Source organism: Populus alba, chromosome 4 (assembly GCF_005239225.2).
Source record: "Populus alba chromosome 4, ASM523922v2, whole genome shotgun sequence".
Classification (NCBI taxonomy): Eukaryota; Viridiplantae; Streptophyta; class Magnoliopsida; order Malpighiales; family Salicaceae; genus Populus; species Populus alba.
The window spans coordinates 20,434,382-20,459,487 of NC_133287.1; the positions used below are offsets into that span (position 1 = coordinate 20,434,382).

Sequence of the window (25,106 nt, forward strand, 5' to 3'; positions counted from 1 at the left end):
ATTGATCTGATACTAAACATAAGACGAGTCAATTAAATAGTGTAAAACTAAGATCACTTTTGTATTTTGGCAAATCCTGGTTTGTCAAAGATATTTTAACATGCTTCCCGTATTTGGATTCCATCTACTTAAATTACGACATCATTTGAGTAGCAGAACAAAAGCATCATCTTAAGGCATCAAGTTTAGGATTTCAAATTCTTACCCCATGGAATCCTAAAGTTTTAGAACGACGATTGAATCTTTGAAATTGGGGTGAAATCTATCTTTTTAACCCATTTTATTATATGAATATTCCTTAATCAATGTTAAATTTGGCTGATAGAACTTGAAGTTAATCAAAACTCTAGCCAAACAACACATTTGTGCTCATTTGACATTGAAATTAGATTTTTTTTTTTTGTTAAAATTTATTATTTTTTTCTTCAATTTATATTTTTTAGTTTTTGGATAGTTTTGATATATTGATGTTAATAATAATAAAATATTATTTTAATTTATTTTTAAATAAAAAATATTTTATAAAACAGTTCTTACGATATTTTCAAATAATATATTAAGGTGTACTTTCAAACAATATATTAAGGTTTAATGTGGTATATACAGAGTTTGGTAAGTTCGAATTCTTCACAAAAAGGAATGGGCCAAATGTCCCATTTGCCACCTGACCCCACCTTGGGTCAATTCTTGATGATTAAAATGATGAAAAACATTTACCTGCACACTAAATGCATGAAATTAATTAATTAAAGACAAGATGGTTCTTTGCATAAGTAATTATATGATCTTGGAAGCGCAGCCCAAACTTAACTTATGAAGGCTTGGACCAACACGAGATCTATGCTAGATCATGTTAGAATCCTAAACTCAATAATTAGAGAGTGAATTTATACAAGTTTTAAATTTAAAAAATTATATATTAAAAAATAATATAAATTATATATTAATATTTTACTTAATAATTTAAACTACTGAGTTATAATAATAAAATGTGCTGATGAGCTTGATTATAAGATTCTTAAACGGAAGGTAGAGATTCAAAACAGTCTGAAAGGGAAGGTACGCAGCTTCTTGTGACGAGCTTAGAGAAGATGCAATTGGGTATGGGCTTGGAGTTCTATATACAACTCCTCAACCTAGCCTGCACTAGCCTGCACCCAAAGACAGACTCTTTCCTTGGCAGCTCAGAAGTTGTCATAGGAAGGGGTGATGATGTCTCTAAAATTATGAACTTGTTGGTTAGCTCTTGCAGACAACAAGCTCTTTCTGTCATTCCTATAGTGGGAATGGCCGGTCTCGGAAAGACCACCCTGGCCAAAATGGTGCTCGAAGAAGTAAAAGATAGAAAACTTTTTGATGTGATATTTTGGATCTGTATTTCTGATAGCTTTGATGATGAAAGGATTTTAGGAGAAATGTTGCAAACTATTGATAAAAACACTGGTGGGATAAGTAGTATAAATACAATAATGACAAATCTTGAAAGACAGTTGAAGGATAAAAAAATTCTTCTCGTACTTGATGATGTGTGGAATGAAGAATATGGGAAGTGGGAGAGTTCAAGGGATCGTCTGTTAAAAGTCGTTGGGATTAATCATGGTAATGCTGTTGTTGTGACGACTCGTCTTCCACTAGTAGCATCCATAATGGAGAATCCTCCTGTGTTTAGGCATGAACTGAAACAACTGTGTCAAATGATGAATGTTGGTCAATTATTAGGAAAATAGTGTCTAGAAATGGAGGAGAGTCGATTCCTTCAGAATTGGAGGCTGTCGGAATCGATATTGCCAAAAAGTGTGGGGGAGTACCATTAGCTGCTAGTATTATAGGGGGAATGTTGCTTTCTGAGAAGAAGGAAAAATGGTTGTCCATAAAAAACAATGAAGCTGTTGAGAAGTTTAATCTTACCAAACAACTTTTACCAGTGTTGAAATTAAGTTTCGATCACCTGTCTTCTAAATCTTTGCAACGATGTTTTGCTTACAGCTCTGGAGGTATTGTCTATTTATAAGTGCTACAACGTGGTGTCTATTATTCTAGAATTGCATTCTCTTAAAAGTGTATTCATTGATCTGTGTGGAAAAGCAACTGTTCGAGTTAGCTGGCCTCTATCCCGTGCAAATGTGAAGGATTTGAAAGTCAAGGACTGCAGGGAGCCTATCTTCTTTTATGACGATGACGATTCACACAGAGGAGAATTGTGGCCTTCTCGTCTTCAGTCACTAGTCATCAGCTTTTGTAATTACTTCAACTCAGTTCCTGATGGTTTAAATAGAAGATTGCATTCTCTTATTCAAATAGAAATCAGCTTCTGTCAGAATTTAAGTCATATCCCGGAAGATTTCTTCTGCGGTCTCAACCAATTGAAGGTATTGAAAATTGGTAGTTTCTCAGAGGAGTTGGAGGCATTTCCCGGAATGAATTCAATCCACCAGTTGGGTGGTTCCCTGAAAAAACTAAAGATATTTGGATGGAAGAACCTGAAGAGTCCACCGCATCAACTTCAACACCTCACCTCCTTTGTGAAGTTAAAGATCTTTTATTTTGACGGCGAGGAATTTGACGAAGCATTGCCAGACTGGTCGGCCAACCTTTCTTCTCTTCAAGAGCTTACAATTTGCGATTGTAAGAATCTCAAGTATCTGCCAAGCTCAACAGCCATGCAATGCTTCTCCAAGTTAACACGTCTGCAAATTCGGAGGTGTCCGCTTCTTCAGCAAAATTGCTTCGAGGGCAGTGGGTCAGAGTGGTACAAGATTTCTCATATCCTATATATATCAATATAGTAAGTTTGAATTTCTCAAATCTGTCCGCTTTCAATTATATTTATTTTTATTTTAAATTTAATTGCCTCAATAATTTCTTTCTTTCTTTCTTTCCCATTGCATTGATTAATTTAATTGATTGCACAACAAATTTTCTTTTTAGGAAAATGAATAGCAACTCCGCCACCTCGAATAAATAGCAAGGGAGGGAGCACAATCTTACTATCAATTTCCTCAGGTGGGTTCTTCTCTTAAACCATTTTGGGTTTATATGAACTGTCCCATCATTTTTTTCCTAATTTTTTGTTTCATATTTTAGCAAACTGACCATTACCCAAAATTTCCTTGATGGAAGACAAAGGAATCAACGTGTTCCGAACCCGCCATTCCCGATCTTAGAAATGCACGTTTTCAGAAGTGTTAGGTGCGTGTCTTTGTGTTATTCAGAAGGGAGGTTTTCAGATGCTTTGAGAAACTTGGCTCGCCCGTTTCACTCTCCATTAGATCCCAGAGGCCAAGAAGTTCTGTAATCAGTGCTTAAGTGATCGAAACAAAATGAGAGATTTGGAATCGGTTTCAGTGAGGTATGTTTATTAAATTTCCAGCTCTTTAACATGTTTATTGATTAAAAGGAGAAAATTTGATTAAAAAGGAGAAAATTTCCAGCTCTTTATTATGGCATTCAACCCTTAGATGCCTACTTACTGATTTCAACATATTTCAATCCTCTGTCTCACCAGAGTTTTCTTACCTTCAGTTTTTTCATTTCTAAAATTGGCAAGCTTGCTTGATCCTCAATAGACATGGTAGATGAAGATTCAGTGCAGACTCTGTAACAAAGATAAGGTAGATGAAGATTCATTGCAGACTCTGTAACAAAGATAAGGTCTCAGTATTATCAGTACAAGCTCTGCTCATTGATTTGGGATGGGGATTTTGTAGGGGAAGATACATGAATATCTCGAATTTTTTATGAAGCTGAGTTGTGGGACTTAAAGGAGGTAATCTGTTGGTGTGTTTTTCTGAAGCAGCCATGGCCTTGAAATTATGGACGACGCAAATCATGATTTTTCCCTCCATAATCCCATTTTCGCTCCAATCTTTTAAATTCATTAAGGTTAACAATGTAGAAGAATAGTTGAACAATTTCACAAATATTCTAAAAAAATCAAGGTATGCTCTCAATTGTTTTGGTAAATACTGACCTATCATAATTATTTTTTAATTTTTTTTATTTAAAAATATATTAAAATAATTATTTTTTATAACACAAAAAAACAACTATGAAATGAGACAAAAATTGCATCACGTATCTGCAGGGCCCAAGTATACAGAATAAGTGATAGGGCTTGTAGCCCAGTATATATGGATAGTTTACACACTAACGCAAGGCAATGGCCCAATATAAGTTTTCAAGGCGATGGCACAAATTAAGTTACATGGTTTCTGGACTTTTTCATGCTATGTCCACGCATGCAATTTCTCGAACCAAAATAAGAAACGACTGGACCCTTTTTACAGGTGTGTGTTCTCATTTTACAGGTCAAAGTTTTCATTGTCAAGATAAGAACTGTACAGCTGATCAGCTGAGTTGAAATGAAGGCTAGGAATCAAAACCTTTTGAGCAGGAAAGACAAGAAAGGATGCATTGTCAAGAAACTTTCTTTAGAAAAAGGGAGAAATGCTGGAACGCACCATCAAATGTTTCCTTTTGGGTGGCACAAGTGGGTGGGTGCCGTTTCAAAGAAAGCAATCACCGATTTTTCTTTAGAAAAAGCGACGGAAAGGAAAGCATTAAAGCATCTTTTTCTGTGAATAGAGTTCATCAATGGCTACCAGTTCAAAAGCTAGAGCCACTTAATTTGCATTGAACTAACACCCAATTCAAAAGCTATTATTTCAAAGCATTTCTCCCTTGTCATCAATGGCTACCAAAGAGAAAACATGCTGAGGTAGCCCTTTCATTCGCAGCCGACGAGATGGTTCATAGCAAGTGGGATTTTAATCTTTTGTTTTTTTATCATTGAGGGAAAGATAAAGACAATTGAGCTTTCATAATCAATCTTTATTTCTTTTTATCTGTCTTTTTTTTTAAAAAAAATTCACCTTCATGTCCTCTATTTCATTTTTTTTTTAAAAACCCCATATATACAGACATGTCATTATCCTACTTAAAAAGCAATTTATTTCTTAAAATTCTGTTATCCCGTTTCTAAGATAATTTATATCTTTTTTTTTTTTCACTGGCTTTTCTTCTTTTACAGTATTTATTTTATGCCTTAATCAATATTTTTTTTTTTAATTTTTATCAATTGAGGAATAATTTAAAAAGGTAACGGAGAGTCCTTACTTGAATCTCGCTTTTGAAATAACCAGTTCCACTTTGGATGAACCTCTTACCCATAGTTTTTAAATATGACCCGACCTAAGACTTGGATTTCGGGTTTTGACTAAGTCATTCAAATCAATTCTTTTTTTTAAAAAAAAAAAAATCAAAATGACATCATTTTAATAAAAAAAAACAAAAATCAACGAGTTGTAACTGGGTTTTTGACCGGGTCTTGCTGGGTCAACTTGTTGGGTCATCCTGAGTTTTTCCTTTTCCTATTTTTTCTTAAACTCGGCTCGATTCCAGCCCTGGATCCTAGGTCAATCCGATAGGTCAGGTCGGGTTTCAAAACTATGTTCCTACTAAAACCCAAGTATCAATAGGTCAACAATCATCTTACCATTTAAACCTTTCCATGCATTTAGCCTTCATATTATTTTTTACTTATACATTTCATCAACAATTTCATTTTCATGTTCCTATTTACTTTCATGTATATGTCTATGCCATTTTCTCGTCTAACATAACCCCATAGATTACCATCATTAATTTACTTAATATAAACCAATTTTTTTCTTACTAACATCATTAAAACAACAATATCAACACAAGTTAATTAACTTCCCAAACTACTTATAAACACATGCCTACGCAATTTCCCTTTTGATGAAGTCCTAAAAATCCAACTAGCCTAGGAACTAGCCTAGGAATAGGGTTTTCAGGTTGGATAATCGATTAATCAATTAGTTCTAGAAATCTCATCCATTCTTCTTAGCCAAAGTGTTTTTTAGCATATACTTGGTGCTTATTAAGCCAAGAGAGCTTGGGGCTAGTACATGCAAAAGATCCTCTTTAAAGGAGGTGATGACTCTGTGATGCTTAAATAAGTAAGATATTAAAGAGAGAGAAATATAATAATATTCTAGAGAGAGATGTTTTGAAAATATATATGTAGTAGAGAATAAAGATTGTAAACCTTTGTTCTGAAGGTCTCATTGTATATTTATAGCCTATGAGTCTTGTCTTTTTGTGAAGAGGAGGGTTTAAAGTGTAATCTTACCCTGCTAGCATTTAATGAGGGATGTATATCTCTTACATTCATATAATATTTGATGGGAATATGGTGGGTCCTTAAAGGACTTTTATACACCTAAAAAGTATAAGAAAATTAGGATCTAAGATGTAAAATGTAGTTAAGCCCATTGAGATTGAGTTCTTCCCTGAGGTTAAACCCAAGAGAGGTTAGTCATTCCCTTAGGCGCACCAAAAAAGAATGGTCATTCCATTAGGTGTGCCCAAAAGAGTATAGTTGTTCTTTTGGACTTGGTTATCTACCAAGTTCAAATACCTTAGGTTTGATATGTTTGCCAAACCTATGTTGTCTTAGACTTGGTTGTCTGCCAAGTCCAAGTACCTTGGATTTAGCATATTTGTTAGACCTTTGTTGTCTTGGATTTGGTTGACTGTTAAGTCCAAGTATTTTGAGTCTGATACGTTTGTTAGACCCATATTACCTCATTCTCTTGGACGTGTCTAGAGAGGATGGTCATTTCTTTGACTGCTAAGTCCAAGTACCATATGTCTGGCATATTTGCTAGACTCATATTGTTTTGCACTTGGTTGCTTGCTAAGTCTAATTACCTTGGATCTAGTATGTTTTCCAGACCCATATTACTTTATTCCGTTGGATATGTTAAGGAAGGATGGTTGTTACTTTGGACTTGGATAACTGTCAGGTTCAAAATATCTTGGGTCTGACAAACCTATGTGGTCTTAGACTTGGCTGCCTACCAAGTTCAAGTGCCTTGGGTTTAGCATGTTTATTAGACCTACATTATCTCATTCCCTTTGGTGTGCCAAGGAGGGATGCTCATTTCCTAGGACATGGCCAAAAGAGAATGGTTGTTACCTTAAATTTGGCCAACAGTCAAGTTCAAATATCTTGGGTTTGACATGTGTGCGAGACCCATGTTGTCCTGGACTTAGTTGTTTTTCAAGTCCAAATGCCTTGGGCCTGGCATGATTGCCAAACTCACGTTGTCTTAGACTTGACTGACTGTCAAGTCCTAGTGCCTTGAGTCGGCATGTTTGTTGAGCCCATATTACCTCATTCCCTTGGATGTGTCAAATTCCAACACAAAAATCGAGTAGGAGAGAGGAAAAAAAACAAAAGACTATACGCATCATACCGACCACCATCATGCTACATGTGTTGCTTATCCATAGAGGGGACGCCAGGATGCTTTCGAAGCCGCTCCAGAATCATGGTTTTGACAACTGGAAGGCATTGCACATGTTGTCTGAAGATGACTGACACTATTCACCTGATTTCTTTTTTAATTTTCTTATTTATTAAATTACCCTATTACACCAAGCACACCCAATAACTACTAAATGAATATATGTAAATGATATAAGAGCCCTTAAGTTAAAGACAATTGTTTTTAATTTTCAAAGACAATTAAATATGGCATATGCTGGTGTGTTGATTTATACCATGATCACATGCGATGATACTCTTAGCAATAATAATTTTTTGTTTTGTTTTTGAGGTTTACTCCTTATTTGTTAACATGGGGAAGAATTGAAATACTCCAATATTTGAGGCAAGGATGTTACGTGAAGATTTGGATACTTTATGATCAGTGACCCTTGTAAAAGAATAACAAAAATAGAAGAATATAATTGGCCATATTGAAGTTATTTAAAATAAAAATAGATCACATTCATTTTATTTAATTAATTTCAACACAAATGTGGCATGTGCTGGTCCGTGGATTTATACCATGATCACATGCGACGATACTCTTAATAATACCTAACCATGTACAAAATAGATTACTTAAATCAAGAAGACAAAAGGGTCATGCTCTCCCTCCTAAATAAAATAATGAGAGAAAACACAAGAAACCATGTGAGCTAGCTTGGAAAAAATACCACCTTGCAGCCCATACACATTGTTGCAGGCAATGATCAGCAAACATTAATATTGATATATCCTCAATGTCAAATTTAATAATTTTATTGATATTTTTTTTTGACGATATTTATACTCATAATTTATAAGTATGTATATTAATGATAGGCTCAGTAATAGGAACAGTCCGTCATAAAAATTATTGTAGGTAATTTATGGTCTATCAGTAAGTCCGTCGGTATATAATAAATATACCAACGGATTTATGGACAGACAAAGTACAACAAAAAAAATTACTTGCTTTATTTTGTCGATATCTCCATCAATAAATTTAACATATCATTGATAAGAAAATCATATGTAATGTCATCGATGTTTTTATTTGTTTGTTGATATATCTATCGATAAATATAACATATTACTGACATAATACCATCTGTAATTTCTTCAGTGAGTTAACAGTAGCAGTGATATTTATAGTGATTGCTTTTCAACTCTCTCTGAAATATATCGAAGGAGTTGTTATGTCGGTAACTTGGTCAGTAATACTTTAAAAATATTTTTTTACAAAAAATTGAACAAGAGTAGAAAATTAATTAAAATAATATACAAATCAAATATCTATTACAAATTTAAACATTTATATATTCAAATATAATAAATCTAAAATAAAAGCGGCGCTGAAGGATGAGAAGGAGGTTGATCGTTATTGTTATTGTGGGGTCAATCACGGGATGCACATGTACCATCCATTTATAATCTCATCTTCATTACATATCGACAAAATTCTTCATAATAAATAATGAGTCGTTCATGTTTGTTATTAAAATGGGTCGTCCAAGCCTATACTCGTTCGTGTATAATATTATCATGAATTCCAGAGTTTAAGTGATTATAAGTATTCAATGATTAAAATACAGTTTTTTAATATTTTCATCAATATAAAATAAAGAGTGATAGCAAATGATATATGTATTTACTATCTATCCGTCCTGATAAAAATACTGTCTAGCTACTTCCTTTGAAGTAATGACTAGCGTATTCTATTAAGAATTTCATCATAACCAGAGCCACAAGTCATGCTACTTTTTCCACGGACAGATAAAATTAGCCTTTTAAAAGGTTGATGCCTTTCAGTATCGAGTAATTTCACCTCTATTGTTTCCAAAACTTTCAAAGCACTTCTTCCTTATCATTAATAGTTAACCTAAGAGAATATGGCTATTGAGATTTTGAAGAGGGTTCATTCACTTGCTGCAGCTCGTGCAGCTCAGGGGATCAATATTGCATGGGGATTTAAGGGAGAGCTGGAAAAGCTGAGGTCGAACTTGATCATTTTTCAATCATTGCTAAAATATGCTGAAGAAAGACAAATTACGGTTGATGATACGTGGAGGCATTGGTTGGATAAGGTTCGAGACACAGCTTACCAAGCTGAAGATGTGCTGGATGAGCTTGGTTATGAGATTATTCAACGGCAGCTAGAGACTCAAGACAGTATGAAAGGGAAGGTATGTAGCTTCTTCTCTCTCTCCAACACAATAGCATTTGGTCTGAGGTTGACCCAAGAACTTCAAAAGATCAATGAGCGCTTTGATGAGCTTGGACAAATAGAAACTGCGTTTGGGCTTAGAGTTCTATCTGCAGGTACAACTCCTCAACCTAGATTCCGCCCAATGACAGTCTCTTTCTCATGCATCTCAGAAGTTGTCAAACGAAGGGGCGATGATGTCTCTAAAATTATTAACTTGTTGATTAGTTCTTGCAGCCAACAAGTTCTTTCTGTCATTCCTATAGTGGGAATGGCCGGGCTCGGAAAGACTACTGTAGCAAAAATGGTGTACCGAGAAGTTGGAGATCGAGGACTTTTTGATGTAACATTTTGGATTTGTGTTTCTGATAGTTTTGACGTTGAAAGGATTTTACGAGGAATGCTGGAGCAAACTCTTGCTGAAAACACTGGTGGGATAACTGGAATGGATGCAATAACGACACATCTTCGAGAAGAGTTAGAGACTAAAACATTTCTTCTCATACTTGATGATGTGTGGAACGAAGATTATAAGAGGTGGGAGATTTTAAAGGATTGTCTATTAAAAATTAGTGGTAATAATAGGAATGTTGTTGTTGTTACTACTCGTAGTAGACGAACAGCATCAATAATGGAGAGTCAGATTGCATGTAGTCATGAGCTGAAACAACTGTCAAATAATGAATGCTGGTCAATTATTAGGAAAATAGTGTCTGTAAATGGAGAGTGGATTCCTTCAGAATTGGAGGCTATCGGAATAGATATTGCAAAAAGGTGTGGGGGGATGCCATTAGTTGCTAGAGCCTTAGGGGGGATGTTGTTTCGTGAAAAGGGCAAGGATAAATGGAGTTCAATAAGAGACAGTGATGCTTTTGAGATGTCAAGAGACTATGATCAAGTTTTACAAATATTGAAATTTAGTTTCGATCATTTGCCTTCTACTTCTCTGCAACGGTGTTTTTCTTATTGTTCTATTTTTCCAAAAGATTTTGAGATTGAAAAGGAGAAACTGATTCAGCTTTGGTTGGCTGAAGGGTTGCTTGGGCCATCTGATGGAGAGATGGAAGATATAGGTGATAGAAACTTTAATGACCTGCTTGCACGTTCGTTTTTCCAAGATTTCCAAACGGATGAGCTTGGGAATGTAATCTGTTGCAAGATGCCCAATCCTGTGCACGATCTAGCTTTGATGGTGACAAAATCGGAGACAGTGATTCAGGAGCCTGATTCAGCTATAGACGGTACATTTATCACACATCTAAATCTCATTTCTTCTGATGAGAGAAATGAACCAGTATTTCTAAAGAATGGTGCTAGAAAATTGCGTACATTATTCTCAGGATTCCTTAACAAGTCTTGGGAATTCAGAAGTTTGCGAAGTCTGACCTTGAATGATGCTCGTATGACAGAGTTGCCAGATTCAATTTGCAGGCTGAAACATTTGAGATATCTCGACGTTTCACGAACAGATATCAAAGCACTTCCAAAATCCATCACGAAGCTCTATCATTTGCAAACCTTAAGATTCAGCGACTGCGGGTTACTCATAAAGCTTCCCAACAAAATGGAATATTTGGTAAGCTTGAGACATATTGACTTTAGTCATACGCCAGCTGATGTTGGATGCTTAACTGGTCTTCGATCACTGCCATTCTTTGAAGTGGGTCAGGACAAGGGCCACAAAATTGAAGAACTGGGATGCTTGAAGGAACTAAGAGGGAGGTTGAGAATAGTCAATCTGGATCATGTAAGAGACAAAGAAGAAGCCAAGGGAGCAAACCTGTCTGGAAAAAAACATATTAACACATTGGTATTGGTATGGAGTTCAGAAAGAGAAAGCAGCAGCTCCAGCATCAATTACAAGGATGTGTTGGAAGGCCTCCAGCCTCACCAAGACATACGAAGCTTAGAGATTGAGAATTATCAGGGTGATGAATTCCCACCATGGTTTTTGACGTCAACACTCAATAATTTGGTGGTGCTGAAATTGAAAGGCTGTAAAAAACTTCCTCCAGCAGGACATCCTTCTCATCTTAAAATTCTTGAGATAGAAGGAATGGATGTTGTGGAGATAATAGGTGAGGAGTTTTATAGCAGTGGTGGAATGGAAGTAGCATTTCCTTGCCTGGAAGAGTTGAAAATTAATGGGTGTCCCAAGTTAGAAAGCATTCCATCCATGAGCCATCTTTCATCAAAACTTGTAAGATTGACAATCAGAGACTGTGATGCATTGAGTCATATATCTGGCGAATTCCAAGCCTCTGCGACATCTCTTAAATATTTAACCATAAGGCGTTGTTCCAATCTGTCATCCATTCCAAGCCTTCAAAGCTGCATAGCTCTGGAGGCATTGTCTATTTCTGCGTGCTACAATCTGGAATCGCCTATTATTCTAGAATCGCGTTCTCTTACAAGTGTATTCATTGGTTGGTGTGGAAAAGCAAGTGTTCGAATTAGTTGGCCACTATCCTACGCAAATATGAAGGAATTGAATATCGAGATCTGCGGGGAGCTTATCTTCTCTGATGATTTACATGGAGGAGAAGTGTGGCCTTCTCGTTTTCAATCACTAGTCATTAGATGCTGTGATCAATTCAAGTCAGTTCCCGATGGTTTAAAAAGAAGACTGCATTCTCTTGTTCGATTAGATATCAGCTGGTGTCGAAATTTAAGTCATATTCCGGAAGATTTCTTTCGCGGCCTCAACCAATTGAAGGGATTGAAAATCGGTGGTTTCTCGCAGGAATTGGAGGCATTTCCTGGAATGGATTCAATCCAACACCTAGGTGGCACCCTTGAAGAGCTTAAGATAATTGGGTGGAAGAAACTGAAGAGTCTACCACATCAACTTCAACACCTCACCTCCCTTACGAAATTAAAGATCTATGGTTTCAACGGAGAGGGATTTGAGGAAGCATTGCCAGAATGGTTGGCCAACCTTTCTTCTCTTCAAGAGCTTACAATTTGGGAATGTCAGAATCTCAAGTATCTGCCAAGTTCAACAGCCATGCAACGCCTCTCCAAACTAACACGTCTGATAATTAGGAGCAGTTCGCTTTTGAAGCGAAATTGCACGGAGGGCAGTGGGTCTGAGTGGCCCAAGATTTCTCATATCCCACATATCGATATACCATAGTGAGGTAAGTTTGAATTTCTATAAATCTGGCTGTCTTTAATTATATTTATTTATATTAAATTTAATTCGTTTAATTTCTTTCTTTTCCATTGCATTGATTAATTGCTTGCACAACAAATTTTCCAGGAATAAGCGCAACTCGCCCAATTAAATAAATAGCAAGGGAGCTCAATCTTACTACCAATTTCCTCAGGTTGGTTCTTCTCTCCAAACTTCTTGGGTTTATACGGACTGTCCAATCAATTTTTTTTCTAACTTTTTGTTTCATTTTTCTGTTCATCTGATATTTTACGTTTTTGTGTAAGGTCCCTTTTTCTATGCAAAGCTGATAATAATTGATTCCTATCTTTATAATTTAATTGAATAATTTCAAGCTTAAACTCAGCTGGATTTTTTGCTGGCTTAATCTTGATCAGAAACGGCAGATGAAGATCTAGTGCAAAAGAAACAAGGGCTCTTTGATTTCTGACAGGTATTTGGTTGTTTGCATCTTTCCATTAAAATCCAATCTCCATAGTTATGGTGATATTGTACGTAATTATTGTTATGATTACTAGTATATTTTAAAGAGAAACATGGTTTCTTGTTCAGTCAACCAAACAAGAGCGGTTCATTTCACGAGCAATCGGTCAAGAAACCTTCAATTGTGCATCCCTCTGACATTTTAAGGAAACGTCTCAGCCTGTAGAAGGCTTTAATCATCTGGGGGTGTTTGGTAAGTCTCAAGCATTTGAAGATGTGGATTAGTGCTGCCAATTATTCAACTTTGCTGCATTAATTGCATTCCTAATATTAGTGATCGTCCTTCTCTTCCAATAAGATTGCGCAGAATAGTTTGGAAGCTTCTGGCGGACCAAATGGTGGAAGATGGCCTTTTATGGTGATCCTTTATGAGGTAAACATGTAACCAGAACATTAATCAATTAGCAGTTTTGAAGTGTATACTTACGTTTCTTTTTGTTAGGCAAAAAGGTAGTGATTATCGAGACTGGTGGAAAGTTAGGGAAATTTTTGGTTTGAACACTTTAGTGATTTATAAACATGTTGGGTTTGAACTAATTGTCTTCGGTAATTTGACAACTTCTATTCAACTTTTGTTTCAATTCATTAGTGAGGCTTGCTTTGCTAAGCATAAACTCATATGCAGATTATACAATGAATCAGCCTCTCACATGTCCTACTTTCCTGCACTTTTAGACTTCTACTTCATTTCACTAGCTGCAATTCTGAATCCAAGAGGTTTTTTCTTATTCAGAGGGATTGCTAGCCCAACCAGCTGAAAGCATTTCGAGGCCGGCAAGGACAAGGGGAAGAGCCTGATGTAGGGGACTCGGACTGGATAAAGCAAGAGCAGCTTTTTGTTAGGGTAGCTGAAAGACGGAGACCAGAACTAGATGCCAATGAAGCCCAAAAATCAGTGCTACGTTTTCAGAAATGCGAGTTGGAAAAGGTTAAGGGGACAAATTCTTCTTGAGCTCGTTCAACAATGAGTTAATATTTCTGCTTATCAGTGCAAGCTCTGCTCATTAATCGAGCATGGGGTTTTGCAGGAGGAGATACGTGCAATTCTTTTGAGTTTTGCTGAACCAGTTCTTATTGTGGGATTATGTGGACAAAGAAACAATGCTGCCAAGTAACTCTAGCAACTCAGAGATTCAGTGTGATGAAGGATTTGCTGCTGTTATTTGAAACAACTTCTGATTTGAATGATCACTAAACTGGTTTTTTTTTAACATAAGAAGCGGAAGAATAGAGGTTCATGCACCGACGCACATTGCTTCATTTGACCAGCTCAGTTTCAAGTGAGTTACAAATCAAAGACTCTTCTCTGCTCAACTGACCAGGATGCTATTAGGCCTCTGAATAAGCATTTGGTTTTTTCCATATTTCTATGAAAATCCACACTCAATGATATTGTATGTAATTATATTTTCAAGAGAAAAATACTTTCGTGTTCAGTCAACCAAACAAGAATGGTTCATTTCACTAGCAATCGCACAGGCATAATAGAATTTTTCTCAGAGGTGCCCATGTTTCTCCTGATTCTAGGTCCTGGAAGGAATAGCAATCGTCATCCATCAAGAAAACGGTCAGCACACCTTCCTTCAACATGGTGCTTCTCTCTGGCACTTTAAGGAAACATCTCAGCCCCACATTCCATAAGGGTTCAATCATCTTCAGGTATTTGGTAGGTGTCATGGGTTTGGAGATATGGATCATTTTTCTTTGTGAATTCCATTGCTAAAATTAGTCTCGGTCATTCCTTTCAACCACAGAATAGCACGGAAGGGGTGCAGGTAGAGCAACTGATGGCAGACGGTCTTTGGTTTGAGGCAAGCATATAACCAGAAATTGACAGTGTCTTAAAATCCTTTCCAACTTCATTTTACATCCCAGTTTAATAAATCTTTGTCAAGCCTTCCAAGTATCTGGATCTTCATGAACCACATCCAGTGAGCTTGTCTTGAATATGTAGCTTGTCTTAGGAGTTGGGCTCTGTTAGGATCTTTGTTTTACAAGATGGCTTAACTGGTAAGATGAAACTATGTGTTGACTGTTTTCCTTCTCTTTGGCAGAGATGAAAATCTGCAAACTGACCATTACCTAAACGTTCCTCGATGGATGACCAAGGAATCGATGGATTCCAAATCCACCACTTCTGATCTTAGAAAGGTATATTTTCTTTGCTACATGTTTTTAAGATTTTATCTGAGCACTGAACAGTAGAAGCATTATGCGTGTGTCTTCGTGATATACAGGAGGGGGGATTTTCAGATGCTTTGAGAAACTTGGCTCACCTGTTTCACTTCCCTTTAGATGCCAGAAGTTCTGTAATCAGCGATTAAGTGATCAAAACAAGATGAGAAATCTGGAATTGGATTCAGTGAGGTGTGTTCCTTAAATTTCTACCTCTTTAACATGCTCATTGATTAATGGAGAAAATTGTTTTAGATTATTTTAACAACTTTATAATGTGACGGGATATGCATATTCTTCCCATTCTAAATGTCATCCGTTCCTATTCCACTAGCTGATTGCATGGTTTCTGGTTCTTCATTACTGCCTATAGTTCCAAACTTGTTTCTTTTTACAATTCTATTTACAGTTATGGATCATTTCCATAAGCTGAGGGATTTTTTAATCACAAATTCAGGCTTTTTGGGTTTTCTATGCATATGCTAATTACTTTAATTATGGCATTCAACCCTTTAGGTGCCTTGCTACTGATTTTAACTATCACATTTCAATCATCTGTCTCACCAGAGTTTCTATTCCTTCTGTTTCATTTCAAAAATTGGCAGGCTGGCTTGATCTTCAACAGACATTGTAGGAGAAGATGCAGTGCAGTCTCTGTAGCAAAGATAGGGTCTCTGGATTCTTTCGATCTATTTCAATAGAAAACTGTCTATCCTGCTCGCAGTAGAGATTGTAAAAAGAGAAAATGGTGTGTATATATTTTTACATTTACTTCATGTCTAGTATAGTATAGTATATATTAATGTCTTTTCATTGATCTTATTGCAGCAATGTCAAATGTTTTCTGATAGTACTTCAAATACTGATACTTCATCGGCCCAGTTATCTCATCCCATCAACATTTTATTCAAGTTTTGTTCGGACATGAAAAAGCTCAATATGTTCGTTGTATCGAAGTGAAGGTGTTGACAAGGATGCATCTACATGTGTTACATTGGTTTTTAATGTGCTTTTACATCTAACTTAAATTATAATATTATGAAATCTTAATAATTATATTGTTTATGATGAAATATCTATCAAAATAATAGGATTTGTAATTGTAATTATTTAATTATTTTGTCCCTTGAACTTTTAGTTTGCTTAGTTGCCTTTGTTGAATTGTGTTGAAGTGTTGGTCAATTAATTTTTTTTGTTAGCATGTTGTTCTCTTATCTTTTATTTTGTTAAATTTTTTAGCAAAGTGGATTGGTGAAAACAATTTGCAATATTTATCTTTTTTGGACCCAAACATTATAGTGATTTGTAGTGTGTATGTCTATTGTGTTTTTTATTTTTCTAGATTAACCCGAGCTAATCTAGATAACAACATTTGACTTATATGACTTGACTCCTTTGCGAGGTGAATTTTCAAATTGGATTTAATAATTATAATACTAATTCCCTCCACCCCTCTCCCTCAATGAAATGAAATGGTGGCATTCATAGCGATGGCTCAGAGCTCGCTCAAAATTCTCTCTCAACACTATTGTTCTTCTTCAGAAGATTTTCTGCTAAAGTTTTTGTCGAAGTTAGTTTCCTCTCTTCTCACAAAATTTTAGCTAAAGTTCTTGTTGGCAAGAATACAAATTTTGTTACACCCAACACGTATTTAGCATCCATTTCTTGATATCATTAAGTCCAGTCAATTTATTAAAGAAGACCCAAAAACTTTAACCCACATTTGTGATTAATTTTGTGGAAAAAAATAATTTTGTTTTTCTAAATTTAAAAATATATTCAGTCTTGTTTTCTGCTTTCCATTTGTCATATAAAGAAGAAGATTTGGAAATTCTTGCTTTTGCTCCATGCACAACCCAGTTTTCTTACAGGTCTGATCTCATTACAGCCCGTCCCACATGACTAGGGGATTTGCCGGGTTTATCCACTTCTTGCTTAGCCTGGCTAGCAACGCATAGGCGACAAGCCCTAAGTTTTTACACCTCAGGTACAGCGTAAAAGTCCCTTTAGTTCGTTTGTTTGTTCTAAATGATTGCTTTAAGACTGAATTACTGCTAGGTTTATCCAATTTAATTAATAATTACCATAGGAAACTGCTCCAAAACTTTATAGGAAATTTAAATAACGAAATCATGGTGCTGGTGCCACAAATACAGATTATCCTCTACAAAAAAAATGCTGGCTATAGTCTCTGGTTTAAAATATCCTTCACCAAAGCTTTTCTTCAACCTATGTTAACAAATCTCAACTCATTCCAGCACCATAATTTTTTTTATAAAAAAATTATCCTCCTAGGACCAAAATTAAACTGATCCCTCATGATTCTGACCTAATCGACAACGCACAACTAGTAAACAACACAAACTCCTCCATGGCAGAGGTTACATTCTATGCTACATGTGATGCTCTTCAGCAACAGGGATAAACAGCTTCGGTGCACAAATCCAGCTTCTTTTGTCATGCTGCTTTCACCTTACGAGAGGGAGGCCGTCGGAATAAACTTATGAGATCATCAAGACCCTGTTAAACAGCATAGTGGGCAATTCAGCAACTTTTAGTTCAGTTTTTTTCATGTAGGATTGTGAAGGTATAGCCAAAAAAAATGTATAAACAAAAAGTATTGAAAGCTTCATATAAAGATAAGTGGGGTTACCCTTGTTGTGATGACAAGAAAAGTGAAAAGTATAATCAAATATGATCCTAGCACTAGAAGCAACAGCAAGTCGAATGTTACACTAGCAACCTGTAACATCACATTTGAGTTGATTATCATTCAATCCAGTAGAGTAATTAACAGTTTAATTTGTAAAAGAGAATAGCATGAAAATAAAATACATCTCAAAAGTCAAGAGAAATAAAAATGTAATTGTCATCTGGAGAAAATAAAAAAAAGAACCTGGTATATGTTTAGTTTAGCTTTAGTTGAGTCATAGATTGTGAACATCCCATCGAGCACCTCGTGTTGCACATTTACTTCATGAGTATGATCTTCTAATTCCTGCAGAAGGATAGAAACAAATTAAGGCAAAGTAAAAAAATGAAAAAAGTATATTATGTTACCTTTAGAGTGTTAAGCAGCCCCAGCCTAATAAAAACCCGAAACCAAACCAAATTTCTTAGTGGGAAAAATAAATAACAAGTCCTTTCCGATTTTCAACATAGTACCATCAACCAGCTCTTAAGCACCAGGGGCCAGACAGACAGGTTTTCATACAGCATATGCCGTGTTTTGGATAAATCAACCAGATTCCAGAAGTCAGCATCAAAGAGCTCGTAGGGGGGGGGGGATAGAAATTGATCTGAGTAAAACCATTCCTATGAAATGCTATTGGCATCTGAAGAACGAATCCTTAAACATATATAAAATAAAAATAAAGTTTATTTCATTTTGCATATTAGGGGGGGGGGGGGAGCATGAAGTGTTTATTAACATTCCATCACCTAGCACATGAAAGAAACAATATTTCCACGACAACATGTAATAAAAGTTAAACTGTAGTCAAACAGAGAGGAAGCTGGATGTAACCACAGAAATTTAAATATTTCAACTCAAATTAGCAATTTTGGAAAAAATAAAAGAATGTAAATGTCCGATACTGTAGTCTGCACTTAGCAAGGCCTGACACAAATTTGAGCGAACAGCACCATTGACCATATAATAAAGAAAACCATGAAAATATTAATTGTTGACGAAAATTTGTAAACTGTATACCTTTTTCAGTGCCATAACAAATGGGTCATTCTTTGATAGAAATGGTGCCACTCGAGGTGTTTGTGACAAAAGATCCAACCAGGATCTTATGTAAGGAGCATTGACAGCCAAACTAGTGTCATCCGCAAAGATTTGAATGTTTTTCCCTTGGTAACCATAGACATGCCTCTGTGTATGACAAGTAAAATATGTCAGAGAACATAAAACTTGAAAAATGTTCCAAAAATTTAGCTATCTTGGTTCACAATTTGCAATAAACTTGTTCCTAATGTGCAAATCCTGACACAATACCCCATCATAAGGTTAATTCTAATATTCTTAAACCCGTGCACATTACCAGCACTTGCACGTCTGAGCACACAATTGGTGCCTTGACCTCACTCTTAGTGAGGGCAACTTCACAAAATTAGTCTTCAAACAAATGTGTGATAAAGTCAAAACTTTGGTACCAGGATCCATCACAATGCATTAAACTTATTCGAAGGCATGTAACCTTACCGCGATACTCTCAGCAACTAGCTTGATACTTCTAACTATTGCATCTTCATTTACAAAATGTCTGTCCAGAGAACCAAGATCTCAGTATTGTGCAAAAATATAAGAGCAGCTATACTTTCTTTATAAATGAGGTTCAAGTTGAAAAACACAACCTGCTGTCAGATAGACCTCCAGTCATTTCTAACAGTTCAGGTGGTGCAGAAAGTTCGGTAAGGGTAGCAGCCGTGACCCTCAGCTTTGAAAACTGCTCGTGCTCCCAAGCTACCTACAGCAGGTCAACAGCTATATCACCTGAACTAAATGAGAGCATTGAAAGTACAGCATGCTTGAATCAACTAAACTAAAATTATGGTAAAAACACGAAGAAAACCCCATCCATAATAAGAAAAAAAGATGCATACATGGTAAACTGGTGTCAGCCATCACAATAGCAATATGAGCATATTGTTTCAAGAATAAACAGCAGATAATCTAACACAAAGTTAAGCTTTACAATGGCTATGAAAATATCTTATTAAATGATGAATACTCATCTCCTGGTGCTGCAGCACAGAGAATGAAAATGAAAATAAATGAAAGAAAACCATCTATTTCAATGTCTGATACAATTCTCCAGTATTTACCATTTGAGATTGGCAAAAATAATTTTTCTAGAACCAGTAAGCCAAAAAAATGTCAAAATTAAAAATAAATCATCATTTTTTCATGGTTTTACAAAATAGTTCAAACCTTCAGGTAAATTGACTTACTCGAGGATTTGAGATATTAATTTTCTTGTGCTTCAAACTAACTTCAATGCCCAGCTCTTCTGCTACAGTAGAGAAACCCTAGGAAACTCAATGGATCAAACCACAAAACACAGTAATGGTATTGACACAAAAGAATAACAGCTCTGTACTGTTAAAAACTTCATCATCTTACTTCAAATATTTGTTTAATAAAGGCATTCTCAGGAGGCTTGGACACATGAATCCACAATTTGTTGTCCCATGAGCCAATGCTATTCAAGCAAATAGCATAATCGATGCTTTCTCGTAGACGTTGATCAAAGCTCCGAAGCCACTTCAAAAGTAAAAATACTAAGATAAGCAAGCCAAAATAAAGAAAAAGTAGATTATACAATTAAGTTAATGGAAAAGATGATAAAGAGCTAAGCACCTTGTGGGTTCCATTGTAGTTATAAGGTCCACCGGATGTTAGCCCAAAAAGTAAATTATACCGTCCTCTTGTCTTTGGATTAGAATAAAGAAGTGAAAATAACCTAGCTATTTCAAGAAGAGCCACAATGCCACTCCCATTGCTATCACTTCCAACAGATAATGCCTACACATGTAACTAATTTCACACATTACAAGGTGCATACAAGTGGAAATAGTTTATATCAGATGTAAATTTACATACAGGTGCAGTTCCAAAAGTATCATATGATGCTACAATAGCAATAGTTGGAAGTTGATTCGGATCTCCATCTGCTTTCAGCCCTGGCAACCACCCCTGTGCAGTTTAAACCATCATTCAGTTTACAAATAAACAGCATTAGCATGAAGAAGAAGCTCAGAGAGCTCAGCAAGATTGCTCAGATTACAAGCATGAATAATAAAAACAGTAACTAAATTCATTAATAAGGATGTCTTATCAATTGTTAATATTCCTATGTGACGAAAATGGAGAGTATATTATATCAGAATTTCAATAATTTTAATTGTTAACGCGGGACTTTAAGAGTTAAGACCAATATATGATCTGAAATTTTTTGTCAAGTAGCAAATGCTTTTACACCTAAATTTATTTCTGCTTTTAAAGTTCCATGTTTTAGTCTTGCTTAAAGCACAGTTTGCACAGCTAGTAACAAAAATCTGTATGTTAATCTAGGTGCCAACACATAATTGGTGATGGCCGTGATATTTAAACAAGCAATGTAATGGTGTGTGCTGCAAAATTCATAATTGTCCATAAAACCTTACACGCCAGAGGCTGGAGTGCCTGTTAGAACACAAAACCATATCTTTATCATGTCTTAAGTTCAATAAAATTGAGGCTATGTTAACATTCACAAGTGTTCCTGAGCTTTGGTAATGTAATAACATAGCTAAAGATACCAGAGCAGGAAACACAATAATAAATTCTCAAGAAACAGTGTCTGTATCAAAGCAAAGATACAAAATTAAATTACAAAAACACAAATCATATATAATAGATTCCTCAAGCATCAGCATCAGTTTGATTGTAATGCATTGTGGCCAATGGACTATTGTTCCCTTAGCCATCAGAATCTGGAGAGCCCAGTATCCCTGTTTCTAGTAAGTGACAGATCAATGATGAGATGTTCATGATATGCAACATGTTCCATTTCATTATGACTAGTCATTTCCAATGGACGAAGGAACAGAAAGTGACCTGAATGTTTGTGATGGCAGGAGATGCAATTCTCTTAGGTTCTGGTGCTGAGACAACAAGCTTGTAGCTGCAATATTTCCAAGCAAAAATAAATAGACGTGCCCAGCAAACATATCATCAATCTCCACTTAAGCAAGCACACACACAAGTAAAATCACATTTCCATGGACATAAACAACCATGAGTTAGAAAGTAGATATGTTTAGTGTTTGAACCAGATGGCAATAGAGGAAGGCATTGCATGTTTTTGCTTTTTATAGCATTAATATCATGGACTAATCAGCAGTAGAGAATAAAAAGAGTTTGTACAAGACACTCTAGATCGAGCCAATTTCTGGCTCAATAAATTAAAAAAAAAAACATCAACCTTCCAAAAGAAACTAAACTAGACCTCTTTCCTCCCTCCATGAAAATTTCAGCTTGGGATTCAAAACAATTTCCCCTCAACTCATAATTCCATATTGTTGTACATCTGCATTCCGCAGTGAACATTTAAATCCTGTTACGGCCACTTACCATTTTCTTTGTTTCTTTCTTATATGTTTTGCATAGATTATCTCAGGAAGAGAGTGTTTGGAGAACAGGAGCAAATAATTATCAATCAGGTATTCAGATTCAGAAAACATCATACAGTATATCCAGGATAAGAAACTGAAATTTCACTCATGTGATGCAATTTTTCAAGAAACGACCATGGGGCATCTATCCAGCTCGTTTTAGCATGCTGACTATATTATGTTCTATTTAAATGACATATAACTTCAACTAGAATTCTCATTTTTCAACAGCAATGTTATGAACTAACCTGCCAGTTGTCGCAGTAGCAGGCTGACCAGAGGCATCATTCCTCTTGACATCAGCCAACACAGCATCAATTTCATCATCCTCAAAAGCAAAATATACCGGATACTGCACCAAAACATATCACAAAACCCAAAATCACCCAAACTCGATCAAATAAGGTTCAAAAGAACTAAATAACAATAAATAAATAACTATTTTTTTTCACTCACGGGAATATTGGCATGAATAAGCAATCGTTCAAGCTCCACCAAAACATTCTTTGTCAACTTCTTCTCATGTATTTGATACTTGCTCTCAGACGTGGGGTCTCTATTTTCAAAATTAAGCATTTGCGGCAGCAAAAATAATAATCCTCCCAGCGGTTTTCTTTGCGCAATAAACTCTATCATAAAAATTCATAAAAATCAACTGATTTAACTGCTTCACTAAATTTTAATTAATTAATCCATACTAATCAAACAATTTAACTGCTTCATTAAATTTTACTTTAATTAATTAAGCTATAGTAACCAACCAATTTAATTACTTAACCAAATTTTAAGTAAGTAGGCTGTTATTATAGACTAGATGCGCAATTAGAAATGTAATTAACCTTTAACCAAAGTGATATTCAATTCACGAACAGGAATGATGACGACAGTGCGAGAAAGATCGACGCCGGGAGGGAGATGCAAGGAGCCGGCGTGGTGGTTCAAAGTGGCAAAACGCGATCCGAACTGAGCTCCGGAGATATCGTATTGGATTAAGCGGTAGACGTCGACGACAGTTGCTGCGTCACAGAGCTCCATGCAGGTGACAAGGATGAAGACGAGAGCGATCATTGAGTAGATTGATTCTAGCATTTGACGCTCTTGCTGTTTCCTTGACGACATCGTTTTTCGGATCGGATCGGATCTAGGGTTTCAGCAACTGATCGATCCGTAGAGAAAAAATTAGAATATCTGGCAGCAGAGGTTGTGAAGGTGAGTGAGGTCTGTTTACTTGCTTTCTTGATTTGCTTAAGAAGAAGTTCGATTAGTCCCTCGACTATTTTTGTTTCTTGGAGAAGTCTCCTATCTGTCAGTTTTCTCAATTGGGACCTCCGTCGGCATATGTTAACAACTTTTGAAAACAATTGAAGATGATGTTAAAATCTGTGTGTGTTATTTTTTATTGATCATTTTTTAAAATAAACTAAATGGAAAAGTATTCTATTATTTCTTTCGATGTAAGATAAGTTAAAATAAATAATAATGTGATTAAAATAGTTTTATATTTGGATTATACGTGTTATATTATATTATATTATATATATATATATATATATATATATATTAAATGAGAGGAAATGTAAGCTTTTTGTTACAACTATGTGTTTTTTTTTATAAAACAGTGCACATGTTTTTGAAAAAAAAATTAATTAAAAATAAATCAATTTGATTTTTTTTAGATTTTTTCAATTATTTTAAAATATTTATATTAGAAACATTAAAGAAGGGTTAATGTTTACATTTGGATTACACGTGTTATTATATATATTAAATGAGAGGAAATGTAAGCTTGTTTTTACATCTATGTGTTTTTTAATAATGCAGTGCACATGTTTTGATAAAAATATTTTTTAATTAAAAATAAATTAATTTGATATTTTATTTTATTTTTTCAATAATTTTAAAATGTTTATATTAGAAACATTAAAGAAGGGTTAAATTTAATGTTTCTGTGACTCAAATGCAATATAAAGTCGTTACCAGATTGGAAAATGCGAGTGTAACTCGTGCGTTATTTAATGTCACCTCCAATTATTTTGATGGAAGGATTTGATTGAGAAAAGGTAAACAATGGAGGAGCTAATTTATAGAATTGGTATTTAGAGGACTGAATTTGTAAACTATATACAGTAGAGGGATTGATGGGAGTTTTGCCAGAAAAAATGGAAATAAATTGACGTGTCACAGTTAATAAACAGGCACAAAAAATATATCCAATTTCAGCATTTAACACATGAAATGAAATCTCAGTTTTGTTACCATCTACATTATTGGTACAAGCTAAGAAAAATCACATAAACTAGCTGTGTTCCTTTAGGATTTAGCGGATATTTAAAAGTCCAGTGGTGATTATTTTTTAAATTATTTTTTATTTTAAAATATATTAAAAATATATTTTTTATTTTAAAAAAAATATTTTTAATATTCACACATTAAAACAATTTTTTTGCAGCAAAGACAAATAAGCTGTAACAAGCATTAAAAAAGCGTTCACAGGTTGAAAGATGATTCGTGTGTGTTTGTTTTAGAGGTTGAGGTTGAGGTTGAGTTTGGGTGTGGGACCCACTAAA

At 35.3% G+C, this 25,106-nt stretch overlaps 2 protein-coding genes and 1 long non-coding RNA gene across 10 annotated transcripts; 2 read left to right on the forward strand and 1 right to left on the reverse strand.

The window, feature by feature from the left end:
• The first annotated feature begins 1,160 nt into the window (after nucleotides 1–1,160).
• LOC118038958 (uncharacterized) lies at nucleotides 1,161–4,923 on the forward strand. 2 transcript variants are annotated; one of them, XR_012169667.1, is made up of 4 exons: nucleotides 1,163–2,785; nucleotides 2,929–3,003; nucleotides 3,085–3,349; nucleotides 3,548–4,923. It is a non-coding gene; the product is annotated as an uncharacterized lncRNA (long non-coding RNA). The 2 variants fall into 2 exon arrangements; XR_004685857.2 differs by having other exon boundaries at nucleotides 1,161–2,785; nucleotides 3,085–4,923.
• Nucleotides 4,924–9,124: 4,201 nt separating this feature from the next.
• LOC118038957 (putative disease resistance protein RGA3) lies at nucleotides 9,125–16,512 on the forward strand. Of its 7 annotated transcripts, none has more exons than XM_035045510.2 (13): nucleotides 9,125–12,682; nucleotides 12,805–12,871; nucleotides 13,095–13,150; nucleotides 13,270–13,393; nucleotides 13,499–13,573; nucleotides 13,934–14,128; nucleotides 14,229–14,480; nucleotides 14,728–14,866; nucleotides 14,955–15,011; nucleotides 15,255–15,351; nucleotides 15,438–15,567; nucleotides 15,981–16,123; nucleotides 16,204–16,512. In XM_035045510.2, the coding sequence occupies exon 1, from the start codon at nucleotides 9,229–9,231 to the stop codon at nucleotides 12,676–12,678; it is 3,450 nt and encodes a 1,149-aa protein (XP_034901401.1). In that variant the 5' UTR covers nucleotides 9,125–9,228; the 3' UTR covers nucleotides 12,679–12,682; nucleotides 12,805–12,871; nucleotides 13,095–13,150; nucleotides 13,270–13,393; nucleotides 13,499–13,573; nucleotides 13,934–14,128; nucleotides 14,229–14,480; nucleotides 14,728–14,866; nucleotides 14,955–15,011; nucleotides 15,255–15,351; nucleotides 15,438–15,567; nucleotides 15,981–16,123; nucleotides 16,204–16,512. The 7 variants fall into 7 exon arrangements, with proteins under 7 accessions (XP_034901401.1, XP_034901402.1, XP_034901403.1 ...); XM_035045511.2 differs by having other exon boundaries at nucleotides 14,728–14,859; XM_035045512.2 differs by lacking the exon at nucleotides 14,955–15,011.
• Nucleotides 16,513–17,461: 949 nt separating this feature from the next.
• Nucleotides 17,462–23,766, reverse strand: LOC118038956 (uncharacterized). Its single transcript, XM_035045509.1, has 14 exons — nucleotides 23,379–23,766; nucleotides 22,996–23,168; nucleotides 22,788–22,891; nucleotides 21,983–22,049; nucleotides 20,987–21,079; nucleotides 20,744–20,908; nucleotides 20,507–20,647; nucleotides 20,335–20,412; nucleotides 19,738–19,850; nucleotides 19,586–19,646; nucleotides 19,088–19,255; nucleotides 18,272–18,373; nucleotides 18,029–18,118; nucleotides 17,462–17,895 (listed from the first exon to the last, which is right to left on the reverse strand). Exons 1-14 carry the CDS (start codon nucleotides 23,656–23,658, stop codon nucleotides 17,833–17,835), a joined length of 1,698 nt encoding a protein of 565 aa, XP_034901400.1. The 5' UTR covers nucleotides 23,659–23,766; the 3' UTR covers nucleotides 17,462–17,832.
• Between the last annotated feature and the right edge of the window lie 1,340 nt (nucleotides 23,767–25,106).

Coding starts and splice junctions, on each gene's coding strand:
- LOC118038957 (XM_073408485.1), top strand. CDS start 9,229: ATGGCTATTGAGATTTTGAAGAGGGTTCATTCACTTGCTGCAGCTCGT.
- LOC118038956 (XM_035045509.1), bottom strand. CDS start 23,658: ATGTCGTCAAGGAAACAGCAAGAGCGTCAAATGCTAGAATCAATCTAC. Junction 22,050..22,787: donor GCTACTGCGACAACTGGCAG/GTTAGTTCATAA, acceptor GAAATATTGCAG/CTACAAGCTTGTTGTCTCAG. Junction 20,909..20,986: donor ATACTTTTGGAACTGCACCT/GTATGTAAATTT, acceptor TTACATGTGTAG/GCATTATCTGTTGGAAGTGA.